General features: G+C 31.8%; 1 protein-coding gene across 1 annotated transcript; it reads left to right on the forward strand.

The window, feature by feature from the left end:
- Positions 1–25: 25 nt before the first annotated feature.
- LOC111029596 (Usher syndrome type-1G protein homolog) lies at positions 26–18,235 on the forward strand. Its single transcript, XM_022308657.1, has 10 exons — positions 26–344; positions 3,935–3,997; positions 9,296–9,439; positions 10,134–10,358; positions 10,440–10,631; positions 10,899–11,088; positions 11,534–11,621; positions 12,964–13,126; positions 14,627–14,766; positions 16,476–18,235. Exons 2-10 carry the CDS (start codon positions 3,978–3,980, stop codon positions 16,763–16,765), a joined length of 1,452 nt encoding a protein of 483 aa, XP_022164349.1. The 5' UTR covers positions 26–344; positions 3,935–3,977; the 3' UTR covers positions 16,766–18,235.
- The last annotated feature ends 1,489 nt before the right edge of the window (positions 18,236–19,724 follow it).

Consider the following 19,724-nt stretch of genomic DNA (forward strand, 5'->3'; position numbering starts at 1 on the left):
TTTCCAACACAGTCCGGTGAACACCGACTTGTGTTTTAAACAGTCACCTCTTAGTGCCGGGTGCGAACGGTTTGTTGTGGACTTGTGCGTGGGAACTGGGTATACCGCCGTGGCCGCTGCAGCGTTAGTTTGTGTCCGTGTGTGGAAAACCGAAATTTTGAATGTAAAACAAAATTGGCGGACAAGTTTTGTTTTTATAATAAATCGTTGATTACAATAGTGTCCGCTGTGGATTTTACATACGAATGACCAACGACCTCAGAAGGCGAGACGTGAATTAATTAATGCACTGTGGACGGGGATTCGTAATCTAGGACGACTTGACCTGAGATCATCAGCAGCAGGTCAGTTAATTTATTATTGTGCCTTGTATGGGTGTATCATGTGTCTGCTTTATACAGTGAATTTACCATATTTTGACTTTTAATGTAATTTTCTGTTTAACGAATTATATAACACCTGAGAACCGTATTAGGTATCCAAATTAGGGACAAATATATATAATCATGTATTCATATTGTTTCTTTTTATTTGTAACTGTTAAGCTTTAATAATAATAATAAAAAAAAATATGTATGTATATATATAATCATATTATTAATTTCTCCTTGATAGAATTTTCTTTTTGCGACTTCTTGATAAGAGCCCCTTATTATTAACTGGTGAAGCCTACCTAGGTGTTTGTATTTTTCTAGTTAAACATGTTATATCTTATGCAAATAGGAATATATAATAATATTAAACGGTACGACACTGTTTTAGGGGCTGCATCGAAAAGTATTATTTTATTCAGCCAACCTCCAAAGTCAGTAGGTAACTATTATATCTGTTAGACATAACAATTTTTATGTACATTTTTGTAAAAGGTACCTAGTAAAATATGGTACCCCGCGGGCCACGAGTGTTTTAATATGGTACCTGGAATATGCAGAAACGTTGTTTGCTATCTGCAGGTTATAGTGATATCAATAAAACGCATACCTATATACCTTGATTTTGGATGTATAGTTTTTACAGCATTACTCGAATGAACTTACATTTTCATTTTTTTTATGTTCTTTTGACTTAAACGAATTGGTTGTTATTGCGTATATGGGACTGAATAAAATTCTTAAGCTCAAGCTCAATAGCTTGACCAAGGACTCACCAGAAGCACCTCTATAAGTCCCCGAGCCTAAAAGGTTATAATTTTCATTTTATTATTTGGGAATACGGCGGGGGTAGACTTGATACCTAATTTTAGCACTTTCGAGACGTATTATTTATACTTGAGTCTATAATATAGTGCATAATATATTATACTACCCGCAGTACTATTTATAAGTAATGCATGTGTACGTTATAGCACGCGGTGAAACACCGTGTATCCAATATATACATTCTGGTAGATAATTGTTGAGTGCTAATTTTGACGGTAAAACTATACTAAATAATGACCACCCAGTTAAACACTGCTGCAGTGTTTACACTACTGCGACGAGACAACTGCGCCTAGATAGATGAGAGTAAGAGATTATAAAAATTCGTTAGTTTGTATGTATATTTGAGTTTTTAATGATCGCCGGAGGAAACTAATTTTTAATTAATCAATTTAAAGACGAATCCTCAAAATCCTAGTCCATAAACGCCGCAGTCACGTGCATGAAATATATTAATATTATAACGATGCTGTAAAAACGCGCTCACTGGAAAATAATATCAAAACATTATTTATGTGACAATACAGTGGAAAGTCTTTCGTGGTTGTTTAAATGTACCTACAAACAAACTACACATATACAAAATATGAAAATAATATTTAAATAAACGATGACAACTGATATTATATACAGCATAGTACATATACTATTATTATACACAATAATATTTGAATATGCTGTGCAAAAAACGTTTCGAGTTTAAAAGAAAAAAAATCCATTTCAAGCGCACTTATCTCTAACGTGTGTTCAATACACATATTTTGTTATTTTTAATTGGCTGTTTAAAATATATTTCGTAAATAGTCTATACGTGTTTTACGTGATGTCGAATGAATGAAAATTTATCGTGAAGAATTAGTTCCGACACAAATATTCACAATATCTTTCTAAAACGAATAAGAACGACTACGACGTTATAGCTATAATAGTACTATTTTATTATTTTATGATTCGTTGAGACGATTATTTTACACGTGTTAAATTTACACACATAATATATTCTAATTTATTTTCTTTTATTATTATTCATACAATGTAAATTGTATTGTATATTTATTATTGTTAAATTTGATTTTTAAACGTAGTTTTACTAAAAAAAACATTGGCTGTTTGAAAATTAACACGCTGTTTGCTCTTTTGTCAGACAAGACATACCTAATATTATTAGACATTTAGACGTTAGTGTACTATTATGACATGTAGATTAAGAATGATTTTTATTTATCAACAATACCTACGAATAACCAATAGCATAACAAGGATAATGACAACAATTAAAAAAAAAGAAGCCCTGTCCTTCATACGAGAGTGATGGTCTATTGGTATAAGACTGGATATTTTACCTAAAAATAATATACTAATATTTAAAAAAATTAAAATATAAAACATACAAATACAAGTGAGGTGTGTGTTGAAAATCCCTTGGAATAAAATTCTTGAATATTAATATTCCATTTTAATATCAAGACGATTTATTACAATTAATTGATAAGCTGAAAAAATAAACTAAATTGAGCGTTCTTGGAGTTCGAATGTTAAGAAAAACTTAATATATTGTATTCATTTTTTCTGTTGAAAAGAAATACTTATTTAAATCGTTTGCATCGTATAATAATAGAAATGTCATCACGGTATAAATAAAAACATTTTATTGTAATACATTCGGGACTATGTATAATTTTGATATATTTACTCATATGAAAGCGGCAATATTGTGTCAACTTTATGGTATAATACCGTCGGTGAGTATATATAGTGCGTATTTTGTTACTATTCCACATTGGTAATGCACTAATGTTTGCGAACAAGCGTTACGAAGACTCGCAGACATGGTGTGACACGTGATCGTGGTACTTATACAGTTATACATAATATTATGCAGTTTCATACAGCGTATAAATATAAATACAAAAATATGTAGGTTGCAGTGGCAAATATATGAGGATTTCATTTCGGGTGAAATGAGTATATGGATTTCTATAAACAGTTTATTGTAAAATACCACTTTTGACAGGTTGCTTAATTTTTTTAAAATAGGTGGCTTGAAATTTGGGGAGGAGTTTGTAAGCAGTGTCACCGTGAGGGGTGTGTAGGGAATGCGGCCACAAAGGACTTTGCGCTTATTGAGACCGTGAAGTGTCTAGCGCTTTTTTACCGTTATTATAATAAATATTTGTGTTATATTTATTCTTGATATCTACCAATAGATGTTGTACTCTAAAACTGAAAAGAATAATATAGAATAAACAATAAGGTATGAATAAGACAGTAGTTACGATATTTTAGTTGTCCTCGAGCAGTTGAGCCTAGCATTTATAAATTGCACTGGGTCTCTGGCTCATACATAGTGCCACGCCGGCACAGGTTGTAAGCCTCTGCGAAATCATCTCTCTGATTTCATAATCGCGTGTTACGATATGACTTGGATACAGCCCACATTTGCATCTGAAACCTGAAAATGTCTAGCCAATAGCCATACACATCAACTAAAATTGCATATATAATTTATTTAATATTTATAAGTACCTATACCCGAATATATTTCGTATTAGATGTGATCACAAGTCAACACGCGGTTATCATATTATTATGAATTGAAACTTTGTGTGCCATCTGTCGATAAAACGATATGTATTTTTATAGGTATAAACACTCGCTTAAAACTGCCTGTAGATATTGGATCACATAATGTCTGCACAATCATTACATATTATGTATTATTATTATCATTACAGATGCTCAGAGTGAATCCGGACGAGGTGAACTGCATTACGAATCATGAGCACGAGATTCCATAAGTAAGTACACTAGTGCACAACTATACTTGGTATTATATTGTTCGTGGCTAAATATATGACCCACGGGTCTTCGTAAATCGTGACCAGAACGCAATATGATTTGATAAAAAGTGTAAGTGTGATTCTGTTGGAGTGGATCGTTTGCTGTTTAATGATGACTATCTATTATAAGTGCCAAAAATAATTGCCTATATCATAAAATTGGCTGGTAATTAAATATTTTGTGTAGACATTTGAGTAATTTTAGATACCTACCGAGTACTGAATTACCAGACTACGATAATATTATGTTTCTTTTGTGTACCTACTGAATTTTATATACGTTTTGGAGGCCTTTGGCTTGGATTAGACCATCTTTTGGTTTGTAATTTAATCGGTATATGAGTATATTTTGTTGAAATCTCAAAAAAATCCAAGAAGAACGAACATTCATTAGCCATGTGTATTTTGATATACGTATCAAACCACATCGTTTCAAACGTTTAGTAAAAATATATATAACTCAGGGACGACAATGATATAATTATAGCGTAATATAATGATCATCTAATTGTTAATTTCATCGACAACCATGTGCATAATGCTGTCTATGTTAACGAATCTTAGAGTTAATTAATTCGTAGGTAGTTAAACAAAAATTTAAGGTTTAGAATGTTTTCAATTCAACTCGCTCTTTTTAGACGTAGGCGCAAATGCTTTCTCTGTATGCGCGCGATACGTCATTATTGGTATATAATACTATTAATACTACCTACAGGTAGGTGCAGCGATGTTCTAAACAAGGCGTATATACCTACCACATGAATCAATAAAAATAAATAAATATGATGGTATATAATTATGCATTGTATATTAGGTATATACTTGTCGCACTCTCTTCGTTGTAACTTCGTGCGCGCGTGTGTGCAGTATACATTATACATTGTTCAGTAACATAATTAAAACGAAATAAAAATAAATCAATACCACAGAGTCTTGATTTTTTCCGACAAATTTCTACTGACCGAGTTCCATTGTATGCGACGAGACAATAATAATATATTAGAACATCTCATATACGTTTGAATTTGAGGGTACCGCGGGAATCGAATCAAAAATAGAAATCCACAACTTCTTATATATTACGTATTATTATTTGCTCCAGATGAGTGATGACGAACACATGCAATTTACTTGTGAATTATAATTCGTTGGGTTTGCGAAGAATGATTTTTTAATTCAAACTTGTGATTGATATTGTACGTATATATAAAATGAACAACAAAAAAAGGAAATGTTGCATATTTCGTTCGTATGTAATGAATGAATAATTTGTAAGCGGCCGTTTTCGACGAGAGTGAATAGTCATGCCGTGTGCTTGTATTATTGTGTCCTCATCTAGATCATTTCTAAACGCAGTAAAAATCAAAGCGTTTGAGGTGGGACGTCCGTCAAGTCTTCAAATGCACTCAAGGACTTGGTTTATTATATAATTATAAATCGTGGGTAACAATCCTGTACGTGTTGTGTTTAAAGTTAGATTTCGATTCGTATAATATGATCAAATTGTGTCGAGCATTTAGATATTGCGTGTACTTGCTCTCACATAGTCATATCAGTTCTATAATATTCTCAATGGAAATGTTACTTTATTGATGAACATATTTAATAAGTAGGTGTAAAGACGTAAAGTATTATAGCATTAATAACTATGATACTGCGTAATATATAAAACTCAACAACTGCAGCATAAATTAAAATAGTGATCCATATTATTAGTATCATAATTCATTATCAAGCCTATCAAAATTACAAGTAAATAACGAATAAAATAGTGTCTGAGTAGAATTAAAAAATAATAATAACACAATAAAATTTCTATTGTGAAATTGCGATATTTCAAAGTAACACAACGAGGGCGTTTACAAGTGTACACACATTTTCCACGCTATATGCGATTATTTTTAATGAAGAGTCGTACACCTATGCGCATATAATGCTGATATTATATTATAATAAACTCGTTACATTTTCCAGATTTTAATTATTGTTTTACACTTTCCCCGAGCACAATTATTCTCACTTTTCCCATTTAATATAAATTCGCATTGGCTACGATTGCGTTTAAGATGGCACCTATATGGGTATCTTACGCGGTATTTATACAACGGATAGGCAGGTAGGTACATGGTCAAGGTAGATAAATTAACAGCTAAAACCACAACTAGCATCGTGTTTCTCTTTAAATTTAGTTGACTTGATTTCTTCTCTAACTATTCAACATTTCGTATTCGTAACAAATTATCTCTGTAAATTAAATAGAAAATTAAAGATTTCGCAGCCTTACGCTGTACATAAATATAATAGGTATGTAGTTTTTTCATTTGGCGTTCTTAATTAATTATTACCGCTTACAGACATTATTAAATACCATTTAGTATTTGCTATACTGTTGTTTATAATCATACAGCTGAAGTATAATACTTGTAACTAATTTTTAATTAAAAAAAATCTCGATTAAAATTAACTTTATTTTTATATTTTGAGCCTACCTAAATGTATATTGATTTTACGATGAAGTTCTTATATTTTGTTATGACTGTTTTCAGTGTGTTTGTGGAAGTGGCGCCTAGCAACTTACAGAACACTGATATAAAGCCACCTTTACGGTGTTTAAAATAAATGTATTGTTAAATGTTAGTCCGTGTTCTAGACAACATAAATTTATTACTCAGATAATTTTTTTTATTATCAATTGACATTTATCACAAAACTGTTGGTTTTCTAATATTAACGTTAATATAAAAGTTTTTTTAACAACAATATATTTTGATTCTATTATATTCCTTCTCAAATTCGAATCTAGTATTTTCATGTTCATAACTCGTTGCTGAGTAATGAGTATGCACAATGAACACATTAGAAACTGTATCGAGTATTTCGATTTTCGAGTGGGTAATATTATATTCATACTCAAATTACCGATATTATAATATATATGGCGTATTTGTTTGCTATTTGTATCATTATTATGACGTTTAACTACAACCTATACAACCCATACGCTTTCTTTAAAAACAAACATGATACATTTTCACAAATTTACATCATCATTTTCTATTCCTTTGCGTCAATGATAACTTTTAAATCTCATTCGACTCACTTATAATTTGATTAGCTATTTAGGCTACCTAACGGTATTGTACACATGTATATTATATTTTAATTTTCGTCGTCGACGATCGGACGATATAATCATCAGGTACCTGCCTACCAAGTCAGCTTCGAATATTTTACGCATCGTCATAATAATTGCATAGTATGCGAGAGTATAATTAATTAACAATATATATAATCATACAGTTACATCCTATATGTAATTTTATTTCAAAGGTCAAACGGCCGATAATTAATTACATTAAAAACGTGCAAGGTCTTCTGTGTGTCTTTTATGGGTATATATAATATCTTAATTATTTGCAGGTATTTAACAAAGTATGCTGTAATAATGTACAATAATAGTTTGCGGAATAGGTATGTAGTACGTTAATTTTCGTAAACGCGTTTATATATATATATGATCGGACAGCCTTCAAGAGGATCCTCTGCCCAATATCAAATTAATAATATAATACACGTAATAGCCGCTTTGTATGCGTATATTCTACATATTATTATAATTTATAATAACGTCACAATACTCACGCAATATATTTTATATGCGTATAATATTATCTACCTAAGCCGCGGTGCAATGCCCTACTCGACTCAGTGATTTCATACAATTCCCGGGACATCACCACCGCAGCCACGTGCATATATATATAAATACCTACAATACGAAATACAATATGGACGTACGTGAAGTAGAACTACCGATGAGTGTAGATAATATATTGTTATTAAGTATTTTCAAAACGAGATCGAGTCTAATGCGAAAAAAAAATTAAAAACCCAAGACGTCACGACGAAGTATTATGATTTTTATCGTCACGAGAACTCTGTGTTGTGATTCAATATTTTTAAAATTATTCCAACGAAAATCTATTTATTGAAGTGGAGAGTGTAAAACCTAACTGCAGCGAAGTCGTACTTTCGTACGCGTTATTAAACTCGACAGATGAAATCAATACCGTTTCTACTTACATATATATTAATGCAAATTAAAAAACTGATTTACAACCTAACGTAATATTATATAGTTGAGGATTATATGTTATACATCGTAACTCGAAGACAATAGTTTGACAATTTTACGAAATGAGAACCATTTACATCACGCAATGCACGAATTATAAAAAAAATTATCAAAACAGCACTTCTTCAAGAGATTAAAGCTCAAATCAAAGTTTTGTAATTCTTTTTATGTAATTAATACTATTCATTTTTGGAATAATACACATCAACAATTTTGACAAATTAATTTTAAAATCTTTAGTTGACATTTTTTATTACCTATTATACAGAATAATCATAATGTGTGAAATAAAAAAAAGTGAAATGACGGATACTGTTTAAAAATTCCGTAAAATCGGATAAAAAAATGACATAAAAAGTCCAAAAGTTACCTTTAAAATACAAAGTGTATTAACAAAAACATTAAATTAAAGTTCCACAGTTTTATTAATTGTCACACACCTAAATCAAACGTTATGTTAGAAAAACTATGCCGTATACGATAAATTAGAAAATTGATTTTTCAATAAATTCACAGCCTTACGTAAATATTATTGTTTATTACGATCTGCGACGTGGAATATACGTTCCGTTATAACAGCAGTGACACGATATTTTTTACCTGGGTCGTGTAGACTGAATCGTATACACGCACAGCATTATATTACGATTTAGTGAAACTGCAGTTTGGCGCGTTGGAAATATCTCATTGATACCCATTTGATGTGTACCCTCGCATTATATTATCAGAATGCACGAAACGAAAATCGAAATAAACGTCCGGCGGAAACATTTGTGCGTAAAACTCCTCGATTGAACACGAACCTAAATCAACAATAGACATTCCGGCGCAAGATGTGCCCAAGTCGCATTACAAAACAACTGCTTTCTAATAGCTCCGAGATTAGGGGCACGCCGCGCCATTGCCGCCGATTGTTTTTCCTTTCACCGGGTCAAAAATCGGCGGTCCTCGCGTATAAATCGCCTATCGGTATACGTATTGTTGCGCCATCGTTTACATATTTGATGCTATTAAATCGTTGTGTTTAACGTTTGGAAATGAAAACACATAATAATATATATTATTATTGTTTAACATTACTTACATTATGTGGTTTTTTGATTTTCTGTTGTTTTGTGCAGAGCGGCTCAAGATGGTTTCGTAAACCTACTGAAAGAGGCAACCAAAAGAGATTGTAACGCCAAAGATGATGACGGGATGACGCCGACGCTTTGGGCGGCTTTCAAAGGACACCTGGAAGCGTTGAGAATACTCGTTGGCAGAGGGTAAGGGTGACATGCGATAAAACATGTTCATGTTGTTATTTTTCAACTTTAGTCAAACGCGTTTATTATGCTATTAACGGTTAATCAAGGAAATCAATCGATTGTGTAACGATCGGTGGGAAAGCGTGACATTTGGATCCCAAGACTAATCGGTCTTATATGATGATGGTATAATATTATATATAGGTACCATAGGTTCGGTTTCAGTGAGATAAAAACAATAGTGACAACGTAATAAGACGAAAAAAAAATATAAACAAATAAAAATACTAGTCATCTATAAAAACTAACGTTTAACGATACTTTGAATCTTTGTAGGCGACATCCTGTCGTGTAACTATTGCAATATTATATATAATTCCTTTTCATAAAAAATTTAAAGAACTGAATAAGCGGGAAATTTCAACAAACAGTAACAGTATAAATGAACAAAAAATATTCTATTTACTCAAAAAAAAAAAACAAAGACATTAAAACTTGTATTAATCAAAACATATCATATTGTGTTTTAAATCTCATTCAACATTTAGTAAAATAGACAATATTACTTATTTATTTTAGACCACCATACAAACTGACCCTTATAGCTCTTAGTCACGGCTAATCAAGCACGGTGTCTGACTAAGTGTAATCTTAAATGACTTTAATAAAAATAGTGTCATTGTTTTTGAACAAATCATATCCAACGTTTTAGAGGTGATCCGGAAAAATGTAATTACCATCTTGGACAAAATGCATTACATCTGGCCGCGTCTAAAGGACACTTGAGTTGTGTGACCTTTCTTGTCGGTTTCGATGTCAATTTGTGGGCTTTAGACTTGGACTTTCTCACGGCAATGCAATTAGCAGCCATACATGGTAAATCGCAAGTACTCCAATACTTGGATAAAGCGGCCGCATCTCAAATAATGCAGAACAAGTAAAATAATTTTACACAATAAAAATGGGTACAGTTGACCGTGGTTATTGGTTTTACAATTATCAACGTTTTTTTTTTTAGGAAAAAAGTTGAATCTAAGAAAGAAAAGGCACAGAAAGACGCAGAACGCAACCAAAAGAAGTACGAAGAACGGACGAAAAAAGAAAGAGAAAAAGAGAAAAAGCAAATTAGAAGGGTAGAAAAAGAATATTTAGGTGGCAACAAAGCAGATTCGGAAACTGCTATACCTACGGTTCGATCAATTCCTTTGTCGTAAGCATTGTACAATTTAAATATACATTTTAAACTAATTCGGTTATACATCCATTTCTAAAAGTAATCACACGTTTTAAATATTGAGGTAATTAGTGTGTCTATAAAAATGGCACTGCTAATAAATAACAACTCACTTTTGTAACAGTCACAAAAAAAACAAAAGACATTTTTTTAAAACTCAGTTTTGAAACGGAATCTCTCACCGTGCAACCAATTCTCTGTGTAAAATGACTATACCTAATGAGATTACATTAATTTTGGCAGTTTACGCAAATCGTCATCAGACCTGTCCTGTAAGTCGTTTACAGAGATCGTCGGATCGGGTACCGTGAAAAAACCGTTTGTTAGCTCGGGTGGAGTTAAGAAAATATTGGACAGGAAAATGAAGGCGGCAGCGGCAGCGGTGGACGCTCACAACAAAACCAACAAATCGTCGTTCAAATCGATAAAAGAGGCGAGTATACTATTATGCTGCATTCCTATCTAATTAATTGCTAGAGGCTTGTTTACCGGATGACACTATACTGCAATGTTCGAATTTCACAGTAAGTGTATGTACTGTCGTACCCATACGTTGTATATTTTATACATATTATACACCCAAACGTTTCCCTAAAATAATAGAAACTTTTTCACCATTAATTTTATAAATTATAAAATTGGTAAAGTAAAATGTTGTAAAATTCCAACATTGCAATGTCAGACAGTAGGTTTAATCCACATACACTACCTACCTACGACCTATTATTATATTATGATTCAAATACTGTCAAAACATGAATATATTTTTAATAATACAATAGACAATATCCTACCAAAAATTCCGTTGCCGTCGTTGCGCAAACATACTGTTATTTTATTATTTATATTATTGTTATCGTTACGTAAACGATCTACAGGTCGAGGATAGCACGAGTGTACGAACCATAACGTCCAATGGAGATTCGCAAATTATTTATGTCAATTCGTACGAGAACGAGAACGGAGGTAAATACAATAAAATATCAAATTGATAATATTATAATAATATTTAATATGTATATCATATACCTAGCTCATAGTCAACATTAATCACAAAACGATTTTATAAACACGATTGCGATCGCATTCGTAGGTGCGTAGTGGTACACCATGCGTACAGTCGGCACATTTTGCGATAAAGTCTATTATAAAATCGTATTGAACGTTGTGCCGCTTGTACCTAATGCGTTTTTGAAGGGAAGAATAATTTCGCGTTTTGTAGTAATGCGTAAATAACTAGGTGAAAAACAAATTCACAATATGCGTTGTAGCTTATAATTTATTTGAATTTTTTCAATAAGTAGGTATTGTAGTTTGAAGTGTATTTTAATAAAATATTATATTAAACAATATCGGTCTCAGTCAATTATACTTTCAGAACAATTTCTTCTGTTATTATATTTTTAATATAGTAATATTATCAAATGAAAATGAAAACAAAAAAGTGTTATTGAATTTATAATGGACCATGAATAATTTTTTTCGTATAGATTTCGGCTGTTTCAATAATTTTTAAAAATTAACTATAATTTCATATTTCCACGTCATTCCACCTATATTAGCGTATATCTACATATTTTTATAATAGAATAAGAAAATCATATTTTTTTATTTATTTGTGATTTTCTAAATGCAAATTTAAAAAAAAAAGAGTAAGGAATTAGTGCTTAAAAGAAACGATAAATTACTATAAAAACAATGATCAGCAGAACAAGAATACAGTTTATTACAATTTCCTCAGAAATAGTCAATGCCTTTTTGAAAATAAATATATTTCTGTTTTACATTGATTCATTCTCCAACGTTGTTTTATAAACATTCTAACCGGGAAATATTATGCAAAACTTGGCCGTTCAAACTAACTGCAGTTATAGCGTATTACTGTATTATGAAAAGAGTTCTATATAAAAGGAAAAATTGTCGACCGAACACATAGACCCATGTATATTGTACAATAGGTCGTCATCTTGACATCCCGTAACAACTGAAAATATTTTTGATGCTCCGATCTATTACAAAACGACAATAGAAAACGATAAATGAGCGTGTCTAAGTGATGAGCCTACAGAAGAATTTCCAATAGTCTTCAACTATAGAGCAAATAGATTTTAGGTCAAGACGGTATATTATTACTATAATAAAAATGTATATTGTTTAACTGTGTCAACACTGTAAAACATACATTTCTGGCTGCATTGAAACTTATAAGATTTTGCCCCGTCCGCTCGAATAATAGCTATAATGCAATAATTACCGTGTCTCGTAGATCGTTTAACTTTTAATGATTATAATACTTGACGATTTGCAGGGAAAAGAGGCAGGATATCGGATGTGTTTGAGTTGCACCGTACCATTTCGCAGCCGAACTTCATGATGGACCTACAGAACGACGATGCCAATAAAGTGCACTGGCACGATCAAGGTAGCATGTTCGATCGACCGGGTTTCGGAAGCGTCGCGTTCAGGCAAAAGTAATTTGTTCGCACACGTCATACCTACACATCAAATATATTATAATAAAATATTGTACACGTGTAATAGGTAAACTCGTATACCAATAGTATACTATGGCACTACATAACCGATAAAGCATAATAACCGTGTAATTTTCGTGTGGCGTATTTGATACGAAAAGGAAAAAGAAAATAATATAGGTACCGTTTCAGAGAGTAATTTTAATCAAACGACGCATGTACCATGTCACTTCAGGACTTTTTATAACTTAATATAATTTTTTTTCGAGGGAAAAAATGTACAAAACACAGTCTGTGGAAGCAATCAAGCGTCATATTATATTTCATAATATATACCGCCGTTAACGATTTAATTTGTTCATTACCATAAATCATTCCTCGACTCGAGTAGTTTATGTGAAATTACTCAAAATTCGAGTGTTTTAGTCTTCATAACGAATACATGACCAGTTACACCAATACAACCGTATGGAATATGCTTATATTGCATTTCGATTGCTCACCGCAATATTACGTAATTTACCATATAAATAGTATAATATAATAGTTAGGTATTGAACTTTAAAACAAGTTTTCGTACAAACCAAAATCAAACTTATACTCGAGGTCAGTGGCGCAACCGGGGGGGAGGACACGAATCCGATCCTCCCGCTTTACGCGCGAGTGGTATTTCAATATATTTATACCGAGTAATGAATTCAACTCAGCAATAATATAAATTGTAATAATAATATTTAACAACAATGAAATACAAGAACAAAACAAATGTATGCGTACCAAGACCCCCCCCCCCCCATCATCCCAAAACAGTATGTTGCCGATTTAGGAACATCGTAAATATATAACAATAAATACTATACAAACAATAACATTAGTCGTGCAACGAATATATATTGTAAAAGTGTGTAGGACATAGGTACCAAAACAATTTGTCTAAACAATAATTATTTCGATGGTAATAATAATATGATATTGTATAAAGACTTATAGCCTATATGTGGAGATCTAAGTGCATATCTTACCCGCTCTAAAAAAAAATGTATTCAAGACTAAAAACCCCCATAAATAAAAATAATAATATAGGCCTACATTAATTTTCACACTTATCAAAAAATGTCTTTGAAAATATTGAAAATATAAACATTAAGTAGGTACATAGAAAAAAATTGTTGGAGTCAACATTTACGAAACTTATAACATAGCGATAGACATCTTTAGGTATATATGTGGTGAATCCTTCGGTTAAAGGACATTTGTTTGAATTTAACTGGACTTAGATCTTTAAGTTATAAAATCTTTATATGGAAAAAACTCTAACTGAACTTTAAAGACTTTAATGCCTACTGTTCAAAATTACAATTTGTATAGTTGTTCGTTGTAATACGAGTACATGAACCAGGTATCCGCCTATGGCCTATGGACCAAGTACATACTGTTACAATACATACCTAGGTATATAATAGTATAATTATTAATAGATAACTAATACGTTTTCAGCGTGACCACAATTCCAGTACCAGACGTGTCTAGGGCGACTATTGAAGACGAGGCGTGCAGTATCGGCAGCGCTGGAAGTCTAGTGAAGCGGAACCAGCCGAGCAGCACAATGTCCTGGGACGAATTTCAAAACAGCGACGGTAACACTAAATCCAATATGTCCATCGTCGTTTATATTACCGTGAATAATAATAATTATCGTTACGGGGATAAAATACAGCAAATATATTATTATTGTAGTTCGGGTCACGTGTCGAAAAAATAAAAAATAATAACGTTGCACTGTACGACCCGTTTATAAAAACCGCCGAAGACGTCGGAATCGCGGTACGATTAATATTCGACGAAGTCGTTTTTTTTTTTCTAATAAAACTGAACGGTAATCCCCATCGAATCCCACACACGTTCACGATTTAATTACACTGTTGTCTACTGACTCTAGACATTTAGACGTATATCATCATAATATGTACAAATGGATATACATATAGGCCCCGGCAGCGTTATTGTAATATTGTATAATATTATATGCGCAGAAAACAATATAATATAAACATAATTTCGTATGATATTAATATTGTGGACTCTCTAATTGCAATTCACTCGGCAAAAACCTCCACAACCGCCACACGGTGTATTATAATTTGTAATTAGTTACCTTTCTAAATTGGAAAAATAACATACAACTTTTCGATGATACCCGAGATAAAATCATTTTTATATGTTGTTACATCATCACGCGAATAACGAAGACCGTAATGCCTATTTATTAATGGGATTTATTTTGCATTATTTTGTGATTTAATTCAAAATTCAAAAACAAAGTACTAAAAATTAAGTCCTAGTATACTTTTTTATGTTAAATTCTATATATGTGTCTTTTTAATTTACCATTACGGCATTACGTAATTTAAAAATGGGGGAGGGGAGAAGTAAGTACTTAAACCACTCTGCTGGTACAGTAGAAGTCGAGTGTACCATGTCATTGAGTAGGTCACTGGATATTGTGTTAAATTTGAATTCAGTTATAAATAATTGTGTACGAAAAACGATTCTGAGCGAAACACTCTGTCCACCTATATTACCTACTAAGTATACATTTGTATACAAACGTCATATTTCCATTAATTACTATAGTAATTTATTTGACCATTCTAAATATGATACAACTTATAAATGGGAAATAGTATATAACTAATCTAAATGTTTTGAAAATTTCTATATGTATACAAAAAAAATAATACTTGTTTTGTAAAAACTTCAACAAAAAATAATTTTTAATTGTAAAAAAGGTAACTAAAATCGTTATTTTTCTTTGAAATGCCTATTTCGTCTAAATTTTTAATTACAAATGTCTATAAAATAGTTTTCTTTACACATTTTCTAAGTTCCAATATAAATTATTTATGAGGATCCTTGTGTTCAATTTTCAAGATTTTTAACCGAACAACACATTTTTGTCCAGAACGGTTTTTAAAAGTTAAACGAAGAGTTACATATGTTATGTTACTGATTAATATACACATAATAGAATTATTATAAAATTGGTTATTAGAATGTTTATGATAAGAGGGAATAATTTGACTTATTTAAAAATTATTAATCTATTGAATTTCATCGAATGACAATAAGTAATGGTACTTTTAAGCTTTCGCGTAATACACATATATATATATATATCTGAACACAAAATATAAGTAATAATCCTTCCCGGAAATATAAGACTTTTCTATACGTCGAAGCGACTTTGGCGGTAATGGTAGTGCGCAGTAATGGGTGCAAAGATTGTCCGCGAAACTTCCGCCGACAGCACAGTCGAAGTTCTTCAATCGTAATTCTTGGGTTTTAGAGGAAAACATCGCGTTGAACGGGCGCAGTACAAAGTGGTCGGCCGTGCACAAGTTCCTGGTGTCGGCGGGCGTCGGCGAGTACGTCAACAAGTTCGTCGAGCAGCGGGTGGACCTGGAAGCGCTGTTCATGCTCGACGACAGAGACCTGATATCGCTCGGTCTGCCACTGGGCCCCAGGAAGAAGCTGCTCGGCGCCATCGAAGAGCGGACGAGGAGACGCTGTGCTCGCGAAAATATTGGCGACTGCCCGGACGCGATGGCTCCTGCAAAATCGCTGAACGAGTGTTAGTTGATAATTTTATAAAAAAAATAACACATAATTATGTATCGCGGGTATTCGTTGTGGGGAGGTGTGCAGTATTAAGCGAGGCTGCGATTTTAAAGCATTTACAGTATGATGTGCATTTCAAAAATGACAACTGCAGACTCGTCTTTAAACTAAATAATATAAAAAAATATTTTAAATATTCATGTGTATTCATCAAGCATACGCATAATAATCATGTATGTATAAATTAATATCGAAGAATACGATCAAAAGCATTTCAAATATTTTTTTATCTGAATTCATAATAATTTATTATTAGGTACTGACAAGTCGTATTGACAATAATCTTAAAATAGATCATCTTTGGAAGTAAAGTTACATAGTGCTATACATTTTTACTTCGGCATCGAAAATCACAATACAATTTTTTTAAATATTGACCGATCACGTTTGATAGATTTTTGAAAAAAATAAAATAAATTATGTGTGGTATATTAATATTGTATAAAAGTATTATAATAGGTATTTTTTTATTAAGAGTATAAGATTATTATGTTGGTACTCACTTACATACGCTAGCAGTAATATATTAAATAAATTTCAATCAAACTCAATTTCTTCTACAAAATAAAACATTCAAATGCATTAAAATTCACAGCACTGGACCGTATATTTTTTTTTAGCGGCAACTATGCACACAACTTCTTCACCGGACTGCATGCTAAAGGTGGAACTGAAATTCAATTTCGTCCTTATACTGTATATGGACTATGGACGACCGTTACTCGTGAGCTTTTCTAGTACGACTTTGTTTCCTTTAATCGACGTAAATACGCAAATACGTAAATAAATATGAACATTTTAAGCTAAATCTTGAACTAAAATACAAAATATAATATAGCACTCCGTGACTTTTGATCGAACACCCGCGATAGGTAAGGTAGTTAGTTATAAACTATTAACGACATATATAATAATAATATGTATAATATCATGTATAAGGTATACTAATATTTTTATAATAACTAAGTATTAAGTCGGTACGCGTTTGCGTTTGTGCATTATTTCTTGAACTATTGTTTTGCTCTGCTTTTGGTTTGGACTTGTACCTAATATTATTATGTTAATTTGTGATTCGTGTTGTACTTGTTTTCTAAATGATAATTATAACGTACATCTCTACTTTTACTATATTAATATTTTATGAGACTCGTGTATTATAATATAACTATATAAGTTATAACCGTACAATATGTAAACTGGCAATGGTAATATTAATTATTAAATAAAACTATGCTTGTGATTACGTAAACTTACCAAAATAATTAAGTATTAGCATTTGTCATTAGCTGTATACTCTATAGGCACTTCGAATGACACTCTCGTTTAGATTCGACGAATAAGTAAAACATATTTTAAGTTGTATTATAAGTATTTATTATATATTTAAATAAATCTGTTTGTGGCTAATAAACCCATGTATATGATTTATCTGGATTTAAACTATATCTACGTGTATTGTAAATTATTATACAACCATTATCGATTATCCACAATAGTTAGCTTATAGCATTACATTATATAATATACGACACAAAATGAGAGAAATTATACAAATAATAATAAGTTATCCAATATTATTATTACTATTTTTTTTTTTTTTATTGAACTTAAGCATCGGCTTTATGGCCATTAGCATTTTTTTCGAGGATTTGTCACTAAAACCAGGGTGGTCACCCATCCTTGAGCTAGTGGTGCCGGGCGATGCTCGACCACAGCACACGTTAGTGACTGCAACCAACCACAGGGCCACATGTCCCTATGATTAATGATATTATTGTTACATTCCAAAGGCATTATGTTAGCACGGCGTTCCAGGTAGGTAATTTAGTTACAACAGCGCAATGGGTGCGTTTTTTGTTTTAATATTATACACTAACAAAGTAAAATGACGCTAACGCCTATTTGATTTTTTCATTAAGACTGAAGAAAACTGAATTGTTATTTAAATTGTCAATACCTGTGTTAAAAGACGTTTGGCTTAAATTTATAAAATAAAAACACAATTTTTTCCTTTAAATCAATTTTCCTCATTGCGTCAACTATAAGTGCTAGGAAATACCTATTTTAAAGTGTGTTAAAAAAATTAATAAAAATCAAGGTTAGCTTTGCTTTAAAAAGTACAAAAATTTATGTCTTATTTAAAAAGTTTAATTGGTCGCTGGTACTCAACTTTCCACCCCTGATTTCTATCATCATAGGCGTATCTATAATGTGAAGAATTTATTTGGGGGGGGGGGGGGTTATAGCTTTTGTTTTCTTTGTGGTATAGATGACGCTGCTGGAACTTCTTGGGAATTTTAAGGAGGTTAACAGAATTCTGGGGGGTGTAGCCCCCTAAGCCCCCCCCCCATTCTTTGCTTACCTTATAAAACTCCATTGTTCATTTGTTATTAACTTCAGTATCCTATAACTACCCATAACTGCAGTTCACTCGTCAATATCATAATTTTAGGTTACCTGACAGTCTTTATTTTATTTTATTTCATTGAATGTAAACGAAAAACGCTAGACGAATTTTTGACAAATGACATAATATGTAAAAATAGTATACCTAGTAAAATAAGTTATGAGATGCATTTATACAACAGTTTATGTCGTTCTATAGGGTTTCTGATTGGGAAAATACTTTATCACTTTACAGAATTCGCGATTCTACAACAGTTGCTTTAATAAATAATGTTGTACTGTTGTACACCTACAAGCACTTTAATTAAATTTGTCACCATTTTACTACCCCCATCCTTCCAATTTTCTACCTGACTTTCTAATAATTTATTAATCAATATTTCTAAAAAAGCGAGAGACTTAAACTTTTAACCAATCTAAACTACTCAATTTTTTTGCCTTAGTTCTGCGAGAGTTGATTAAAACCTAAATATTATTTCGACTTCAAAAACTGAACCTTCACTATATTGCA

The sequence above is a fragment of the Myzus persicae genome, unplaced genomic scaffold, assembly GCF_001856785.1.
Source record: "Myzus persicae strain clone G006 unplaced genomic scaffold, MPER_G0061.0, whole genome shotgun sequence".
NCBI lineage: Eukaryota > Metazoa > Arthropoda > Insecta > Hemiptera > Aphididae > Myzus > Myzus persicae.